The 21229-nt window shown below is 41.6% G+C and overlaps 1 protein-coding gene across 3 annotated transcripts in view; it reads left to right on the forward strand.

Moving 5' to 3' along the window:
• LOC145663173 (ATP-binding cassette sub-family A member 17-like) overlaps nucleotides 1–21229 on the forward strand; it is a 379444-nt gene that overhangs the window by 199261 nt on the left and 158954 nt on the right. For all 3 annotated transcript variants that reach the window (XM_081729505.1, XM_081729507.1, XM_081729508.1), the window contains one exon: nucleotides 17338–17790. In XM_081729505.1, the coding sequence (XP_081585631.1) occupies nucleotides 17338–17790 (453 nt within the window). The remainder of the gene's footprint in view (nucleotides 1–17337; nucleotides 17791–21229) is intronic.

The raw sequence follows: 21229 nt of genomic DNA on the forward strand, positions 1-21229 counted from the left end.
TCCAGCTTCTACTTTGTATTCCAATCTCTGCGAGATTCATCTTAATATTGTCCTCCCATCTGCGCCTAGGTCTTCCTAATGGCTGTTTTCCGATTGGTCTTCCAGTCAAGACTTTGAAAACGTTTCTACTTTCTTCCATTCTAGCTACATGACCTGCCCACCTAAGCCTCCTAGACTTGACGACCCTAACAATGTTGGGTAAACCGTATGAATTATGTAGTTCCTCGTTATGAAGTTTCCGCCATTCTCCATTCCCGTTCCTCTTGGGTCCGAATATTCGTCTCAGGATCGTGTTCTCAAATACTTTCTGTCTATGTTCTTTCTTCAGAGTAAGCGACCATGTTTCGCAACCATACAGAACAACAGGCATGATTATCGTTTTATATATTTTAAGCTTCAAATTCCTCGACAGAATTCGCGATGACAAGAGATTTTGAACCGAATAGTAACACGAATTCCCTGCTTTTAGTCGACATTTAATTTCTTCGTGAATATGATTTTCCTCTGTTAATATTGATCCTAGATATTTGAAACTATCCACTTTATAAGAAATATACAATTACAATATTAATTGCTCCGAATTGCAATTCAAACCCAATTCCTGTAGCTTTTTATAACTTCACGAGAAGACAAAAATAATCAATACGTACTCACTTAACGGTAAATATTATATAGGATCATTTTTACTATGAACCAGTAATATATACAAAAACTTAACATTTCCAAATGAAGCAACATACATTAAAGGGCCACTTTGAAAAATGGGGGCCCAACTGCCCTGTCTCGCCCCGCTAATCGCCTTCCCTAGTGGTATTTATATAATAATGCACATTGCGTACTTCAACATTTTATGTACAAAGATTGCTAAAATTCATTTATATTACATATTGGCTACAATTCAGGAGTTTGATGCAATAAAGGCGTAAGTCTGGAACGTGCTGTTGGGGAAAGACAATGTAGAAAATTTAAGTAGTATTTTTTCTTACATAAAACAATGCTGTAATATGCAGCATTTTATTCCGACATTGAATTAAAATGTCACCAGGAGGTTAAACAAGCATGGCAAAAACCACAAATGCGTTTGATGCAAAAACAGAGTAAGGGGGCGCGGTAAATCAGTGGTAGAGCATTCACCTCCGGTGCTTGGGGTCACTGGTTCGATCCCAGCTCGCGCCGTGTGGACTTTGTGGTGAACAAACACCGTGCTCGTGGGTTTTTTCGGGGTTCTCCCGTTTCCTCCCACTCCACTCATTTCTCATTATCACCTTCTCCTTTAGCCTAAGCGGCATAAGAGTGGGACGTTAAACTTAAAGATTTCATTTCATTTTCATTTCAAAAAGAGAGTAAACTCGCTTACGCCCTTATTACATCAAACTCCTCAACTATTCATATTCTTTATTTCTTGCTTTGAAACACTTTTATGTCACTTGAAAAAATTATAGAATAATAATAAGTAAAATATAAATATATAAAAGTAGTTTCTTCTTTTTAAGTCAAATATGATTATTAATTATTATTATAATCTGTATCTACTTATGTGTAACAAAAATTAGCTATTTCCCACAAACTTAGATGATTTTTTTTTTTTTAATGATTGTCTCTCCCTTATGTATGAAAAAGATTTCATAAATTATACAGAAATGTCTGTGTAAAGCTCTCACTTCCGATCTGAGGTTTCAAGTTGAAAGTTAAGGATAATAAAACGGCAATTTTTTGGATTTGGGGCCAGAATTTTTTTGAGTTAAAATTTCTTATTTTCTTGGTATATTTTCCGTATTTTTTGTTGGTTCAGGTTAGGTTATATTAAATTAGATTAGGTTAGGTTAACTTTGTATTGCCTCCCCCAATTCCAAAACTATCTCTCTAATAACACTATAAATTATGTCTCCCTAATTGTATAAATTTATGACCGACTTCATATGCTCTACTGAATGGGACTCTGCTGTAACTGGAAAAAAACAAATTGTACATTTTTCCTTTTACCTTTCTTAATTAGTTTTTGTAGTGGATGACAATTGAAGTGTTGGATGGCAATTTGGCTTAACTCTATTTTTTTTAATGAGATTATGTCATTTCCGTGAACTTCAAACCATAACCTGTTGGATGGCAAAGTTGCATATCTTAGAGTTAAAAGTAGGCCAAGAGATGGCAGCACAAAAAACGTCGTAAATTCGAATGCACGATGACCATGCACGGCAAAGTGAAGTAAGTCAGACAACATTCGACAAGAAACACTTTACAAAGGGCCTCGAGTCAGCAAGCTAAAGAAGGACGGAATTGACTTGTTGATATTTATACAACCTATGCATTATCACTACTTCTTGTCTTTAAAGGACAGTGACCAGCATGGAGACGCTGACGACGTGTACTGTGCAGAACTGGCCACCTGGAATCTCTAACCAGGTAAAAAAAATAGGGTATCCGTAGCTGGCGGAGAAAAATAACCAAGTCCCTTAGGTATTCCATCCCTATTGATTTATTTTAGTCGCGATCTTCTCATATAATTACGGTTGGATTACTTGCCTTTTTCAGGGTAAGGAAACAACCGTCGAATTGAGTATAAGCCTCCACGGAGGTAAACAAACGACATTGATTCTAAGTTGACGACCTTGGCAAATTTTTTGGCTTTTCGATTTATTCTCTCCTCTTCGGAGGCGGAGCTACTGGAAATCAACTGTGTGCTGTTTATCGCTTTATCTGCAACTTCTTACTTAAATTTTGACAAGGCAGTACTTAAGGAGTTTCACTAATGCCGGGTTCTGATCCGCCGGAACGTCGAGTGGAAAGGCATAAACTACCGCCAACTGTTATGGGTCCACCAATAGACCGCCCACGGGCGCGTGCACGTTCAGCATCTCACTCCTCTACCTCTAGCCTGTCACCAACTCGCGAACCAAACAGAGACCGTTCACGCTCACCTAAAAAGCTTAGATACACTGATGCTTTGCGCAGTCCTCCTAGAACCAGTACAGCCAACATCCAACTTCAATCTACGCCATCTACTTCAGAAGCTACTATGGACATTGTTCCTACTCTCATTTTTACAATTCTATTTACTAATCTTCCTGCTGAGCTCATGGACATCAAAAAGTTTTACCAAAAACTAATACGATACTGTTCTAGACTGGACCTCCATCAATTAAACAAGACATCTAACGGAATCATCCTAAAAACAAAGAACCCTGATCTTTATAAGCATCTCATCTATAAAGTGGGACCAGCAATGTTTGGCGTTAACACGAAAATTCAACTCCTTAAAACTCCTCATATCAAAACACCACCTCCGCCTCGGCGTACTCCATTACTCTCTGTCGTTATCCGGGGAGTTGATCCTACCTATACCGAACAAGATATACTGGAGGAACTAAAGCAAGATGGGATTCAACCTACTAGAGCTCTCCGTATTAAAAATGCAAATGGCCCTACATATATGGTCAAACTACTAACAGATGATCCAGCACTGGTAGATGATCTTCTAAATAACGGTGTCTACATCTACCGTTGCCACCATCGGGTCGAGCCTTCACGCACACCCCCGCCTCTCTCACTACGATGTGAAAATTGCCTAACTTATAATGCACATCCAACGAACAAGTGCACAAATCCTTCCGTCTGCTCCCACTGCAAAGGAGATCATAAAATAAAGGAGTGTCCTAAGCTCAACGAACCCTCCAGATGCAACACTTGTGACGGGGAACATCCAACTTACTCCTACAAGTGTAAGGGCAAACCTAAACCACTTCCAGATAAGCCTGAGACTGTTGTACCTTTACGCGTTCATGTCTCATCACGTCCGACTAGTACCACAGCGACCACACAAACATCTTACTTACCACCACCTACTGTGGAAAGTATTTTGAAATTCATCACTATCGTTCTTCAAAATGCCTTTCCTTTCCAGCGTGAGGCTATACTAAATCATGCAACCAAAGCCGCCTTCGATATATTCCAGCTACACATGGCAGCTACATATTCCGGACTCTCAACATACTTCCATTTTCATACAGACACCCATCATGAATAGTACAGGTCAGAGAAGGACGACTATTACATTGCTATTCTGCAATATTCGTTCGTTACCTACCAACCGAGTTCTCCTAGAAACTTTAGCAACTCAACACAATGCAGATAGCATTCTTCTTAATGAAACCTTTCTAAAACGATCTGACCGCTTCTATCTTCCACGTTATCATCTCATACGCTCTGATCTGCCACAAAACATCGCACGTGGTGGTGCAGCAATAGCCATTAAGCATTCTATTCCACGACGCCATATCATACCACCTTCTCCCGGGCAATATCCCGAACATGTCATACAGACGCTCTATTTTCCAGCTACTACTATTACCATCGCCACCATCTATGTTCGATCTACACAGCCACTTCCGTATCGTTTTCTGACATACTTAGATCTCAACTTTAAAACATACATCTTCTTAGCAGACATCAACTACCATTCTCGTACAGCAGCTCAGAAACAACGCTTTCATGATTTCCTCCAAACTACTCATAGTTCTTTACTGCAGCTGCCGCATCCTATTCGTCCGGAAAGCGACACTAGTCCCGACGTGGCAATCATTTCCAATAATCTGTTACCACTTACTACTATAGATGTCCTTGGTTCCATAGGTAGTGATCATCTCCCAATACTTCTCTCTATAACTCCACGTCTGACATCCACTGCATCTGCATCACCACGCACACCCAGATATAACTTTAGCAAAGCTCGGTGGGATCAGTACAGCACTTATATTACCGAAAATCTGCCGGCTACTGCACCTACTCTCACAACAGTTGCATCTATTGAAACACTCTCACATACTCTGACTGACATAGTGTCTCACGCTACGGATTACGCAGTTCCTAAATGTACCACCAAATCCTCTAGACCTCGTTTACCAGCACGCGCCCTCGATCTTCTCCGGCGCTCACACGAGTATTTAACAGAGTTTCGTCGCACACATGACCGCCGATTTCTTCTTCTCCATCGTCAATTCCAACGAACGGTTCAGAACTACATAGTAGCCCGCAAACGGCTAGACTGGCGTGCCTCCTGTAATGCTTTGCGCCAAGAAACAAATCCTACTAAATTCTGGAATACCTTTAAACGTCTAACATTTCAGAAACAGGGCCCACAATACCCTATCATATGTGCTGACCAAGTACCAACGACGGATGAAGAAAAGGCAACTGCTTTCGCTACATATCTTGAGGGAGTCTTCACTCCCCACACTACACCTTTGTTCACTTGTCCTACAGATACCCATATCTCACACGCTGGTTCTCTAGTGCAGCCATCATTTCAACCTGATTTCAACTACCACCTTGATCCCACAAATCAGCTCACTGCTCCAATAACATCAGATGATATTACAGCTGTTCTTAAATGCCGTCGCAACACAGCTCCGGGGGCAGACTCAATTACGTATCGTCAACTGCTTAAGGCACCTGTGGCGTTTCTAGTCTTACTTGCTTCTTTGTACACAACTATTTTATCTACAGGCTATTTTCCAACTACATGGAAACTTGCTAAAATTGTGGTCTTTCTAAAACCTCGCAAAGATCCAACTGCTGTGTCATCTTACAGACCCATTAGCCTTACAAACGTGTTTAGCAAGACACTAGAACGCCTTCTGGTAAAACGGCTACATCACTATCTACAAATCACGAACAAACTACCAATTATTCAAGCTGGATTCCGTCCACTCTATAGCACTGCTGATCAATTACTCAAACTTTCTACACTACTTGTCAACCATTTTAATAAGCGTTTACCATCTGTTTTGATCTCCTTTGATATTGAAAGAGCGTTTGATACTGTTTGGCATGAGGGGTTAATTTACAAACTCAAACGTCTACTTCCTCACAGCTATGTCCGATTAATAGCCAATTTTCTACATCAGCGCCAGGCTTTCGTTCAGATCAACAGGGCAAAGTCACGCATCTTTCAACTACGCGCCGGTGTGCCCCAAGGATCTGTTTTATCTCCTCTATTATATATTCTTTATGTAGCCGACATGCCTCAACCTCAGCCCCCACTATATGCCTTACAATTTGCTGATGATACCGCTTATGTCGCATTGGGATCTTCTGTGGATCGCATTAATCAACTCCTACAACCAGCTTTGGACAAACTAGTTACATGGTGCCTGAAATGGAAGCTCAAGCTGAATTCAACTAAGACTCAAATGACTCTCTTTGGGCTTAAACGCAATAAATACTGTAACAGTCGCAATCCAGAACGTCTACATTTAACCCTTTTTGACTCTCCAATCCCAATTCAAAACAGTCTCAAATATCTGGGAGTAATATTCGACAAACATCTTACTTGGAAGCCTCATCTAAAACAATTGGAAGCTAATATCCGGCGCCGTTTGAACCTTTTACGAAACCTTAAAGGCACCACGTGGGGTCTTAACACAAAACTTCTACTGCTAACATATAAAGTCTTCGTACGCCCAGCACTCACGTATGGACATCTTGCCTGGTTATCAGCAGCACCAACTTACTATGAACGTCTGAAAGTTCTCGAAAGACACGCCTTACGTCTGGCCTACTCTCTCGCTTTCGATACTCCCACTGCTGAAATATATCGTCGTGCGCAATTTCCAACTATTTTGCCACACCTCTACCATCTACGCCAACGCTACATAGCGACACGAATCCAATTGGCACATCCCATTGTCCATGAGCTGTTAGACCAAGTTCCTGCTGTACCACGCCATGCCTACCCACCACTGGATCATCTGTTAGCAATATACGAATGCACCGAAGCCATAGATCAGTATAATCCTGACCGCCGTATCTACCACCGAAATCCACATATATATTGCTCATAACCTCCGCACATGTACCCAAGAAACATTTTAACACAATAGCCACCTCTTTCACATCCTCGTCAACTTGATTTGCTATTAGTTCCTTACTTCAATCCACATTACTCTATAGCCTGAAATCATTCTCCATGTCATCAAATTCAAAAAAGTTGAAAATATCTCTGGCCACAGAGAAGGTGTTGCCTTCTACGGCCCGCCCATCCATTGGATGGGAATGAAACTCTTGTTAAAAAAAAAAAGTGTACTGTGCGCAATGGTATCATCATCAAATCCACAGATGAGAAACTGGCCTATAAAATTCTGAACCGCTGCAGCTATGAAGTCTTTGGCAAAACAGCCACTATGACAAAACTAACCGACAAAAGAGCCAAACAACCACCACCACCACGGAAATCGCCTACCTTGTCTGTAGTTATACGTAGTGTGGACCCGTCGATCACAGACGAAGAGGTTGCCGAAGAGCTCAAACAGGAAGGCCATGTCATTACGAAATGCATCCGCATTAAGAACAATATGGGCCCGACATATATGATGCATGTTCTTACTTCGCACCAAGAAACTATCGATAAACTTCTAACTTCAGGGGCATTTATCTTCAAACGTCGACACCGGGTCGAGGCACCTCGCACTCCACAACCTCTCCCGCTCCGATGCAAAAAGTGTCAAAAATATAATTCGCATCCAACATCAAAATGTCCCAATCAACCAATGTGTGGCTTTTGCTCCGGGTCTCACTTCACTAAGGTCTGTCCAAATACCCACCAACCGCCTAAATGTACCACATGTCCTGAACAACACCCAACGTTCAGTTACAAATGCAAAGCCAGGCCACCAGTGGACGAGAATAAACCTGAACTTGTGGTGCCTATCAGAACGCCCGAAACTAAATCTGAATCTCCGCCTATCACTTCAGTATATCAACCTATCACGATCGAACAACTTCTTGCATTTTTCACCGTAGCTCTGCAAAACATTCATCCATTTCAAAGACAATATGTACTCCAACAAATCCAACTTGCAGCTCAGGCAACTTTTAACGTCACATTAAATGCTACATATTCAGGTCCATATGCTTATTTCCATGCTACTGCGGTTCCACCTAGCTCTTAAAAACCTCACTTACTGTATACCGATCATTATGGCTTTAATATTTCTGTTTCTTAATATCAGGTCTCTTCAATCACATAAACCACTGTTTGAACAACTACTACTAGAAGAACATGTTAATGCATTTCTCCTTGACGAAACTCATCTGAAGCCTAAACAAAGCTGCAAATTTTCACGATACATGCTGCTCAGACATGACACAACCATACCCATGTGCCGTGCAAATGGCGGAGTCGCCCTTAGGTTTTCTCCATCAATCGCCTATCGCCAACATTTACTGTCAATACCAAACATCCCGGAATGCATCATTACCACTCTATACTACAAAGATATATATGTCACTTTGGCTACCATTTACATACGCCCTGGTCATGCCATACCTCTAAATTTTTTTCAGTATATCTCAGACACGTTCCGCACCTACATCATTATGGCAGACATAAATTTTCACAGTCGAACAGCCCGCCAAAAGGAAGAATTTCTAGATTTCATTGCAACCGAAACATCCGGCACATTCCATACCCTGCCTCATTCTACCCGACCGATCTCAGATACCACTCCAGACGTTGTCATTACTTCAGCCAGTATCTCTGCACGGTGTACTCTCACAGTACTCGATCCGCTTGGTAGTGATCATGTTCCCGTTAAATTATCACTCACTTCTTCACACCGTCCAGCACCCCACTTACCTCCTGTCACTCGTACCACGTTGCGCTTCGACAAAGCCGACTGGCCAGGATATCGAAATTACCTCAGTAGCATTTTTGCAAACTCAACTTTATCAGAAACGGAGGAAGATCTTCATAACTCTTTGGATAGAATAACTACAGCACTCCATGACGCTACCAGCCGTTTTATACCGACTAGTACATCCCATAGTTATCACCCAACGCTCCCACCCCATTATTTACCACTTATCAGACGTTCACGATCGCTCTACAAAGATTACAAACGTACAGGAAATCTAGAGTCATTGCACTTACATCGTCAATTTCAACGCACAGTTCACAATTATGTTAAAGCATATAAACTCCATCAATGGATAAAAGCTTGCAATAATTTGGCAGACGATGCACACCCATCCAGATACTGGAACCGTTTCAACATGCTCACTGGTCGCAAGACCCACACTACCTATCCTCTTCTAGAGAATGAAAATCCTCTTCACACAGATAAAGAAAAAGCAGACGCCTTCGCAACCTATCTACAATCTATTTTCACTCCGTCTGAAGCAGCCATTCCTCGCAAGCATCCCACACATACCTTTAACATAAATTCACCAGAACTTCAACCCAGCACATCTCATGTTTTACCCGAACATCCTCTTACTACGCCTATCACTGTAACAGATATAAACTCCGTCACGGCTCGCAAACGCAATACTGCCCCTGGTCTGGACTCAATCACTTATCGTCATGTCAAAGAAGCGCCTCTCGCCTTACTACACCTTTTAGCAACTATATTTACGTTTATTCTCCGCACAGGTTATCTTCCCCCTCAGTGGAAGACTTCCAAAACACTTATGTTTGCTAAGCCACACAAACCACTAAATTCCGTATCATCTTACAGGCCCATACAATTAACTCCGACTTTCAGCAAAATATTGGAACGCATCCTTGTCAAAAGACTTCACACTCACTTAACAGCGAAAAATTTGCTACCTTTACATCAAGCTGATTTCCGACCAGGCTATAGTATTAACGATCAGTTACTTCGCCTCACCAACATGATCACTAATCATTACAATTCTTCCAAGCCTGCCTGTTTAGTTTTATTCGATCTCGAAAAGGCATTTGATAAAGTATGGCACCTGGGACTTTTATTCTAGCTTCTGTCTTTCCGTCTTCCAATCACGTACATCCGCTTCATTTTTAATTTTCTTTCAAACCGCCTGGCTTACATTTACATCAATGGCAGTGTCTCTTATCCTGTTTTTCTTCATAGCGGCGTTCCGCAAGGCTCTGCCTTGTCCCCACTGCTGTATCTGCTTTATGTCGCTGACATACCGTCCTTACCGCAAAATATTCATACATTTCAGTACGCCGATGACACGGCTTTCCTGGCGTTAACAAAGACTATGTCTCAAATAAACACTGCGATGAATGAAGCTATCCGTCGCTTTAGCGATTGGTGTCGGACGTGGCGCTTAACAATAAACGCTACCAAAACTCAGGCCATAGTCTTTATTCCACCGAAACGTCGATCACGAGTTCATCGAAACCCAGCTCGTCTTGCCCTTACCGTCAATGATGCTGCCATACAGCACTCAAAGACAGTTAAATACTTGGGTATAACATTTGATCATCATCTTACATAGCGTCCACACCTCGCTACCGTTGTAAGCAAAGCCAAAAATAGACTAAATTTACTTAAATGTCTCATAGGTACAACGTGGGGTCTCCATTCTTCTACGCTCATCAACACCTACAAGGTCTTCCTCCGTTCCGTACTTACATATGGTTTTACCTCCTGGATATCAGCAAGCGCAAAACATTACGAAAAGCTGTTAATAATGGAACGACATGCTCTCCGCCTAGCCTACCGCATTAAATTACCAAGTCCAACCCGTGAATTGTACGACAGCATCACATTTCCTTACCTACTTTATCATATTGAAGATCTTCGTATTAAATATATAACTCAACGGTATGACAGTGAACACGCTTTATTTTTTGAAACCGTTACAGCGACGCTCCCTACACTCACAGCCATCACCACACGTCTACACCTCTCTCACTGCTTTTCGCATTATATAAATATACCGTACCTCCAAATCATCCGGACTATAACATCATCAGTATCCTCAGCACATCACACGTACCGGCCCATATCTCACCTTCATATCATGCACAGTAAACCCGCTTGTCACTAACAGGACCTCCTCACGTATAATAAAATAAATAAATAAATAAAACTTACGGCGGTTTAATACAGTTCATAAATGTCTCTTTGCCCAACAGAAAATATTTTTTTCCGCCACAAATATGTTAAATCTCTTTCCCAAATAGAGGGTGTAGCCCTCGCAATGGGTGCTAGCTACACCATAGCTAGCTAACTTAAAAAAAATGTGTACTGTCACATACTTTTCCAGAGGTTTCGCCTTTGAAGCGCCACCTATCTAAAACGGTGACGTTTTTTGTAGAAACCTTCCTACTCCTGATCCTGGACTTTTCTCCGCGTTTTTACAGGACACTGTTCATCAGACTTATCTCAGCCAAGGGTGTACAGTGTCACTGCATTAATAGGGGAACTGTCTTACCTGGACTACTATCCAAACGGGTAGTCCGACCTTGAGATCATTCACACATCTCATTATCATCATCTATACATTAGTCACGCTATTTTTGTGCATCTGGGCAGTCGCCCAACGGACGGTCTTTAAAGATGGCGGATTCACGCACCACCTCTGGCAAACGCATGAGCAGTCGACATACTTCTCTTCCTTCTGTCGTAGACGAACCTCCTGTGTGTCCCACGAAGGTGAGGCCACGAAAGGGATCGTCAAAAGCGCAGACAAGTACCACAACTTCTCGCACACGCAGAGATTCTCACACTTCCGTTGCATCTGTAGAATCCACGACCTCCGTTCGATCCAGATCACCTCAGTCTAAAGACAGCTATGCGTCAAGGGTGCAAGATTCCCCACCAAAGAAAAAACATCATCACGAAAACTCTGGTACTGACAATATGGAAATAGGAGCTTCCGAAATGCCAACTTCACGTGTTCCAACTTTTTCTATATTACTCCGTAATTATGACAGCAAGTTCTCCAATGAGAAGTTTGTCTCACTCCAACTTCGCAAATATCTACCACGTTCTGCTCTCAAAGAAATAGTTCATTCACGAAATGGGTACATTCTCAAAACAGCAGACCCTGATCTTTATACCACAATCCGCAACAAGGTCCCAATAGATACTTTCGGGACAAACGCCGAAATCACTCGACTGTCAGATTCAGTTCGCAAACAACCACCTCCACCACGGCGGCCTTCACTTCTCTCTGTGGTTATCCGCGGGGTTGATCCATCATACACAGATGATGAAATCCATGAGGAATTAAAACTCGATGGCTACTCTATAACTAAAGTACTTAGGATCCGTAACGACCGTGGGCCCACCTACATGGTCCGTATTCTTACTCCGCATCAAGAGACGATTGAAGATCTCCTCGCTCATGGGGCATATATTTATAATCGCAAACACAGAGTTGAACCATCGCGTTCACTAGCACCATTGCCCATACGCTGCGAGCGTTGTCAGGAATACAATACTCATACCACATCTGAATGTAAAAACAACTACAAGTGCGGATACTGTGCCGGACCCCACTCAACACGGCTTTGCACCAATTTAAACCAACCAGCGAAGTGTTCGACGTGTCCTGACAACCATCCCACTTATAGTTACAAGTGTAAAGCCAAGCCGGAACCAACACCAGCCCATCCCGAACTTGTTGTACCACTACATACGGCATCCGTCGCCCCTTCCACTCCGCCATACACTGACACCCCTGTCACATTAAATCAATTGCTAACCTTTTTCACTCTGGCACTCCACCCCTTCATACGGCCACACATTTTACAGCAAATTACTCTGGCAGCCAAAACCACATTTCATATCAATTTCACAGCTACGTATTCTGGTAATACAGTACATTTTCATGCATCTCCAACCACTCACATCAGTTAATTACTCCTACATCATGGCTTTGAACTTTCTGTATTTGAATATCAGATCATTCACTACAAACAAACTCCTGTTTGAGACTCTCCTCCGGGAGGAACGTATCACAGTCTTCCTGCTAAATGAAACATTCTTGACAAAAGCAACTCCATGTCGCATACCAGGCTACACTATACTCAGGGCAGACAATCACATCCCAGCACAACGCGCAAATGGGGGCGTGGCAATTGGTTTCTCTTCGCATCTCCCATATCGTCAGCATCATTGTGCCATTAATCTGTTGCCTGAACATCTCATCACCACTATATATTTCAAATCTCTCAACATCACGTTTGCAACCATTTACGTACGTCCTGGTCACCCTCTACCGACTCAGTTTGTTCAGTATATCTCAAACACATACCGTCACTATATCATAATGGCCGATTTCAATCTCCATAGTCGCTCACATCTGGATCGTGTAACTTTTGAAGCTTTTATAACCACAAGTACAACTGGAATCATACATCCTCTCCCAAAGCCTACTCGACCCATCTCCAACACAACGCCCGACATTGTCATCACCTCTGCAAATCTCTCCACCCATAGCCTCCTTAATGTTCTTGATACAATCGGTAGCGATCACCCTCCTGTCCAGTTTACGCTTCAACTACACCCTACTGCATTACCTCGATCGCAGATGCCTTCCCGTACTTGTTATCGCTTCGATAAAGCAAACTGGACCCATTATCACAGTTACTTGACGCAACATACATCTCATCTCACATCACCCACTACCGAAGAGGAACTATATTCTACTATTGATTTTAGTACCACTTCCATCCAGGAAGCCAGTCAACTTTATATTCCAACTAGTAAATGCACTCCATATCAGCCACGCCTACCACCACAATATCTGAATATAACCCGTTCACGTCAACTTTTCAGAGATTACCTTTGCACCAGAAATCCCGAATCCTTACATCATCATAAACAATTACAGCGCACAGTGCACAATTACATTAAAGCATACAAATTACGATGCTGGGTCAAAACCTGCAACAACCTAGCGACAACCAGTCATCCAACAAGATACTGAAAAAGATTCAACGCTTTATGCGGCAAGTCCAGCAACACTCCCTACCCCATACTGATTGGGAACTCTGCTCCTCCCACAGATACAGATACAGCAAATGCTTTTGCCGATCACCTACAGACAATTTTCACACCCCCACCCTCTGATGGCAGGCCACACATAGCTGATCGAATAAATCCATCTACCCCCTTTTTACAACCTAGTCATCTACATGTACTCAACCAAAATCAACCCATCACCGAACCCATAACAGTAACAGAGCTCAGCGATACCATACGGTACAAACGAAATACAGCACCAGGGTTAGATAACATCACATATCGCCAAATCCGAGAGTGTCCTTCTACCTTGCTACTTCTTCTTGCAAATATTTTCACCTTCATCCTGCGTACTGGATACTTTCCTATGTCTTGGAAGACTTCAAAAACTCTTATGTTCCCAAAACCGCATAAACCACCTCACGAAGTCTCTTCGTACAGACCGATTCAACTAACAGCAACATTCAGCAAGATACTTGAACGTATTCTCGTAAAACGCCTCCATAGCTACCTTACTCGCAGAAACATCCTACCTCTCACCCAAGCAGGATTCCGCCCTATGTTTTCTATAAATGATCAGGTTTTACGCCTCACCAGCCTAATCAGCACGCATTACAATTCAGTGAATCCATCATGTTTGGTTCTTTTTGATTTGGAAAAAGCTTTTGACAAAGTGTGGCATCTCGGACTAATTCACAAACTCATTAGACTCCAGCTACCTACCGAATACATACGTCTCATTTTTAACTTTCTCTCCGGCCGCCTTACATATGTTGCCATTCGCAATAGCCTGTCTCATCCGATTTTATTATTATCAGGAGTTTCGCAAGGTTCCGCTCTTTCCCCTCTCCTATACATTCTATTTGTAGCTGACATGCCACGCCTCCCAGATCACGTCCACGCCTTTCAGTACGCAGACGACACTGCTTTATTTGCTCTTGGCACATCTATTCAACATATCAACCGTATCTTGCAAATCGCTATAGACGACTTCTGCCGCTGGTGTAGACACTGGAAACTTACAATAAATGCTACCAAGACACAGGCCATCATCTTTCTCCCGAAGCGGAAAACATCTAAAGTACGCAGAAATAGACGTTGTCTTTCTCTCCATGTGGATCAGGTTCCGTTGCAAGCTACCAGGACAGTAACTTACTTAGGCATCACTTTTGATACTCATCTTACATGGATGCAACATCTTAAAACAATTACGACAAAAGCTTATAATAGACTTAATTTACTTAAACGTCTCGCCGGTACAACTTGGGGTCTATCACCGCACACTATTCTAAACACTTACAAGGTCTTTCTTCGCCCTACTTTAACGTATGGGTTTACAGCTTGGATAGCCGCTTCCGACAAATTCTACCATAAGCTACTTGTCCTTGAACGCCACGCTTTCCGCATAGCCTTTCGTATACAATTGCCTAGCCCAACACATGACCTTTATAGCCGTATTTCTTTTCCAACGTTGCAATATCACCTCGAAACCCTCCGACTCTCCTACATCCGTAGCCGTTTTCAAGCTCACCATCCTCTTCTGTTTGACACAATGCATTATTTAGCACTACATCCTACGCCTTCACGCCATGTACACACTCCATTATTCCTTCTTTTCACGTTATATCATTACACACTTCCTCCCGATGATCCCATGCTTATCCTTCTAAATGATTACACCATTCATACTCATCTTCCCCTCATTTCACGCACAGTGATTTGTATACTAACTTGGGCTCCCACCGTCTTACATCATAGCCTAGAGTCCCCCTAGGCAAGAAGATAACCTCATGCGTCTGTTAACTTCTCACCGTTGTGTTGTTTTGTGCAATGCACCTCACTCCATCCTTCATCTCCATCATCACCTAACTACAGAATCGTATCTTACACTACATCGTTTCTATATTTCCTAATTTCACAATAAGCCTCTTTTCATCCATGTTATATTTCTCTCTTATTATGTATGCTATTTCCATCACTTTCTCAGTACTGACAATCCCACTTTCCATTTCATTATTATTATTTTTTATTATTGTAAAATAACAATCATAAATGGTTGTAATTAATAATTTGTTATTTTGTAATCCCTAACAACTAAAAAATGTATGTAAGTCTTTCATTCCTGGAATGTATTCATCACTCTATCAATATATGAAAACTGTGAACGTTCTTTCTCCAAGCCAAATGTTAAGGAACGCAAAGTTCCTTAAGTCCAGCATTTCAACGAATAAAGATGTAATAAAGCACTTAGACCACCTCCCGACCTTTAAACCTCAGTCTCCTCACAGCACTTCCCTAAAACAGGGCGTAACCCTGTAAAAGGTAGCTAGCTTTGGCTAGCATAAAAAAATGTACTGTGACAGTATTGTATATTCTTGTTTCTGTCTGCACTGGCGTTGCCACTTTGCCTTTTATGACTTACTTTTAGTTTTATTTACTGTTGCGCTGCTGTTACACAAGGGATTGGATGCCCAAGTGGCGTAAGTCAATGTTACTCGCCGTTTTAAATACTGAAATGTTTATTACAGAAAATACAAGTAATTCAACAAACTTATGAAGTATCTATTGAAGCTTTCCTGGCGACGTATTGTAAACAGGTCTTCTCGGGCTAGGAGCCAGGTAAATTCCGAACTCTGGAGTTTATCGCATTCCATGTGAATGTGGTAAATCATATATTGGACAAACAGGACGAACCATTGAAGCCAGATGCAAAAAACACAACAGTTAGTTCAGGCTAAATCAACCAGAAAAATCAACCGGACTGGCTGAACATAGCATCAAACAGCAACATAAAATTCTGTTGACAGATACCGAAATAATAGCAAAATGCTCAAGAGTTTGGGACAGGAGGATAAAAGAAGCCGTTGCAATCACACAAGAAAAAAAACGAACCTTAACAGAGACACAGGATTCCAACTGAGTAAAACATGGACACCAATCATATCCCGCCATTTCAAGCACCAATCAGAAGCCGCCATTTCAACCACCAATCAGAAGATTCCAATCATACATAGATGAGTATATATATATTCCATACACTCTATTGCACCATCATATTCGCCTGAAGATAAGGACGCTGTCAGCCCTCGAAACGCCGCAAGATATAACAGTATTTACCTGGCTGCTAGCCCGAGAAGACCTGTTCACAAACTTATGAACTTATACCTACATAACGAGTCTGCACAGATAAACGTCTAGTTATATAGGAATAAAAATCTATAATACTTGTAGAATTTCCTGTATTTATTTTAATATGTATCTCAATATCTAGAAATGACCAGCACCACTTTTCCTTTCAGTTCCTCAATTATGTGTTATTTCACTGAAAATACAGGAGATCTGTGTCTATATTCTGACACTCTGCACTTTCCGAGTTGGCAACATACCTTAGAAACGTAAAGTATTCACAACAGGGCAGGGTACTTTTTGTTCGAATTTTCTATATAGATTCTAATAAAAATCTCAAAATCTAAAAATGTCTCAAAAGTGACTTACGCCATCCAACGCCTCAATTGGAATGGTCGAGAGTTTATTTTTATTGTTGTGTTGTCTCAAGTAAAATCATGTAAGTAATTTTACACTTTGTTTTCTGTTGAAGGCTCTGATGAGTGTTGTTCTGTTGGTGCTAACAGTTTGTTTGACCTACCCGGGCTATCCAATAAGGGAGAAGGAACTAACATTGTCTCTGAAAGCATATGGTGAAACAGTAGCGTTTGTACATGCTACTGATGACTACAAAGAATTGTTACGTTGGTACTCTAAACACTTACCTTCCGATACGAAACTGCAAATTGTTAAATCTCGATCAATCCACAGACATATTGCCAAGGTAGCCGAAAGAAATATAATTAATCTTTTATCCAAATACATCGTTGGTGCTATTTTCTATAAAGAAGAAGAGAAATTGTGTGTCATTGTGTGTCATTCACATACAGCTGTTCATGCTGCACCTATTTCACTGAACTTACTGACTAACGCTCTGATAGGTTATCTCACCAATTCAACTGAGTACAAGGTCGTTGTAACGAACAAACCCTTGCCAAATAACAAGGTAAGTCAATATTTACTATAGTTGATAGTAGAGAAAATGATGCGGACATATACAAAGAATATTAAAAAGCAATTAAATATTTCTACAGAAAAATTCAGTCGTATATTTGGAATAAGAAAATAAAAACCTTAATCTGACTCCTATAACAACAGATTGAACGAATAGAGCGCATATCAAAATACAGGGTTAGCATAAATGATTCATTCGTTTTGAAAAGGCTATATTTTCACATGTATTACACGTATACACATGAAACATATACGAAAAGAATCACAAAATCACCAGCTTTGTAGCTTGGGGTCCCGGGTTCGATCCCAGCCCCCGCCAAGTGAACTTTGTGGTGGACAAACACCGTGCTCGTGGGTTTTCTCGGGGTTCTCCCGTTTCCTCCCACTTTCTTCATTCCACCATTTCACTCATCTCTCATCATCACCGTCTCCTTTAGCCTAACCGGCATAACCGTGGGACGTAAAACTCAAAGATTTCATTTCATTTCATTTTCACCAGCTTTGTACTGTGTGGCAGCACGAATCCATTATCTTTCCGATCGGGTGCGGCGGTGTGGCGGTGTGTGCGCTTGAATATGCTGTTATGGCTGTGGAACGCGCTTTGAGAAGAGTGTGTGGAAAAGAACCACCATGTGAACAAAGCATTTTGTGGTGGTATCGGCAATTCAAGGACACTGGCAGAGCCTTGCACGGGCCGGCCGCGCCCGGTTCGACCCGGCATGGCACCGGCCCTGCCCGTATCAAGTAATATCAAGGCCGGGCACATTCCGGGTCGGATACAAATGCTATACGGACACTGAACCGGACACTGAAAGACGGATCGGAAACTAATGTTGTCAGCCTATGTTAATCATAATATGTTTGGGAAACTGACTCTTTATTTAAGACTGCGAAGTACTGTAATACAATTACTATTACTACTTCTACTACTACTACTACTACTACTACTACTCTAGTGCTCTCAAACGGGTCGGGTCAACTCGGGGGGTCGGGTCAGTCGGGTCAGTCGGGTCAGCTCGGGTCAATCGAGTCAACTCGGATCGGGTTGACGGGTCGGGTTATCGGGTCAGGTCAATCGGGTCGGGTCAGTCAATTCGGGTCACAGGTCGGGTCGGTCTTCAACTCGACACGACCCGACCCGTTGAGAGCACTAACTATTACTACTATGACAACTCAGAATACTACTATAACTGCTACGACTTTGCGTCAGAGTTGACATGTCTGGTGGTACAGAATTTACCTTCTAAGTACAGTAAAAAACGGAGAAATACTAGTTATTATGGCAGGTCTGTGTAGAATGTAAAGTGATGCTTGATCTACGAGGGACAACGGTGGATCAGTAGGTAAAGCAGTCATATCTGCTGCTAGAGGTTGTCGGATCAATTCCTGCTCATGCTATATGAGCTTGTTGGTGGACAAACAACGTGTGCGTGGGAGTTTCCGGGGTGGTCCCGTTTCCTCCCACTGTTTTCATTCCACCAATTCATCCCGTCATCATCCATACGGCCTGAGGCGTAGTTACCTAAAGAACGTATGATGAAGTCAAGTACTTGACCTACTATGTAGAATTCAGTACGCTACCATTAGACCACGGAGGCCAAAACCGTGAACTGGCGTGTTCATAAGATCAGAGCAATTTGTATTAATCTTCAATTAGCAATTAACACATAGCAAATGGTGTTACATGTTCCTGTATTGCTCATAGTATGATACTCTTTTTCTTTAGACGCATCTGTCCCTAACTCTCTATAATCTCTCTAGCACTTTATCTCTACTTTTTTTTTTCGTTTTAATCTTACCCAAAAGCTTGGTGTGAGGCTTTTTTTTTTTGGGTCTGATTCCTTATTATTAAATCAGGCCTTGTATCTTCTATTTATTCCTTAATCTGAAAATTTGAAAACAAATATTATTAAACAAAATACATAGATACATACAAATAAAACACATAAAAGACACAGCATAACAATACAATACTAGTACCAGTGGCGTATTTACGATTTTGTTTCGGGAGGGGCTTTGCTAACTTTCGGGGGGACATTGCCTTTAAATGTGAAAATTCTGCAAGATATTTCATTTACTTTACTATACTAAGTAAGATTTCGGGGGGGGGGACTTAAGCCCGGAAGCCACTCCCCTAAATACGCCACTGACTAGTACAATAATACACGTAATCAATGAGTTTGTTACTTAAGTCAAATAATGAAGATAAATATTGTTCTAAAATATTATGGTTTCTCATTTACTTAAGATTTTTTATTTCTATTATTATTGTTGGTCTCTCTCCTGTGTGAGAGTTTTCCACCTCGAAGCACTGATAATTTATTTAAAGTAATAAAACCCATTTTAACAGGCTTTTCACCTTATATAATTCTCTATTTAATTTGTTCAACGGTCTTCCGAATCTCTCACATAACAGTTATTAAAGTATTTCAAATTCTTCTTTTTTAAATTATATTTGTAGTATGATACTACAAATGTAACAAAATATAATGATCAAATAAACCACCAAGACGCCATTGTCGATTAGGTGTTCCTGGAACGATGGCTCAGTGGTTGAGCGTTCACCTCTGGTGCAAGGGGTCCTGGTTCGATCCCAGCTCTCGACAAGTGAACTTTGTGGTGGACAAACACCATGTGGGGGGGTTTCTAGGCGTTCTCCCGCTTCCTCCCACATTATTCATTCCACCACTTCATTTATTTCTCATCATCACTGTCTCCTTTAGCCTAGCCGCCTTAACTGTGGGCCTTAAAACTCAAAGATTTCGTTTTCTTTGTTTTGTTTTCGCATTACTAACAATAGCAGTAGTGGTATTCGCTGTCATGTTAGTATAGTAATGAGTAGTAGCAGTAGTGGTAGTAGTAATAGTAGTAGCAGTGGCAGCAATAGTGGAATTAGCACTAGCATTCGTAATATAGTATTAGCAGTAATAGTTGTAGTTTTAGTATTACAAACGGTGTAGTAGTTTTACATATCTTTTCTGTTACTCGTAATGCACTAATGAGTGTAGTATAAGACTTTTACGTCCATGAGCTGTATTATTGTATAATAAATATGGTTGGACAGAGCAAGCACAGATAACAAATAGACAGACAGAATAAAAAAAAAACCTTGGTTAACCTTTCACACGATTTTCACATTCGAGAAGGACAAATAGACATTGCAATATTATGACGATACATTTCTCATTTTCCATTGCATATTGAAGGATTGACTTATAAGATTTGGTTGTTCTCAGGCCGGTTACGTCCGGCCCGTTTAGAGCCCGGCCAGTTTAGAGTCCGGCTAGTTTGTACCCGGTCCGTTCTCCGCCCGGCTCGAGATTTGGGCCGGATCGGGTCGAGCCGGGCACAAAATACAGATCCATCCGGGCCGGGCCGTCTTCGGGCCTGAGTTTGCAGGGCTCTGAACACTGGTTGCTTTTTAAAGGGAC

The sequence above is a fragment of the Thermobia domestica genome, chromosome 10, assembly GCF_964235325.1.
Source record: "Thermobia domestica chromosome 10, izTheDome1.hap1.1, whole genome shotgun sequence".
Lineage (NCBI taxonomy): Eukaryota > Metazoa > Arthropoda > Insecta > Zygentoma > Lepismatidae > Thermobia > Thermobia domestica.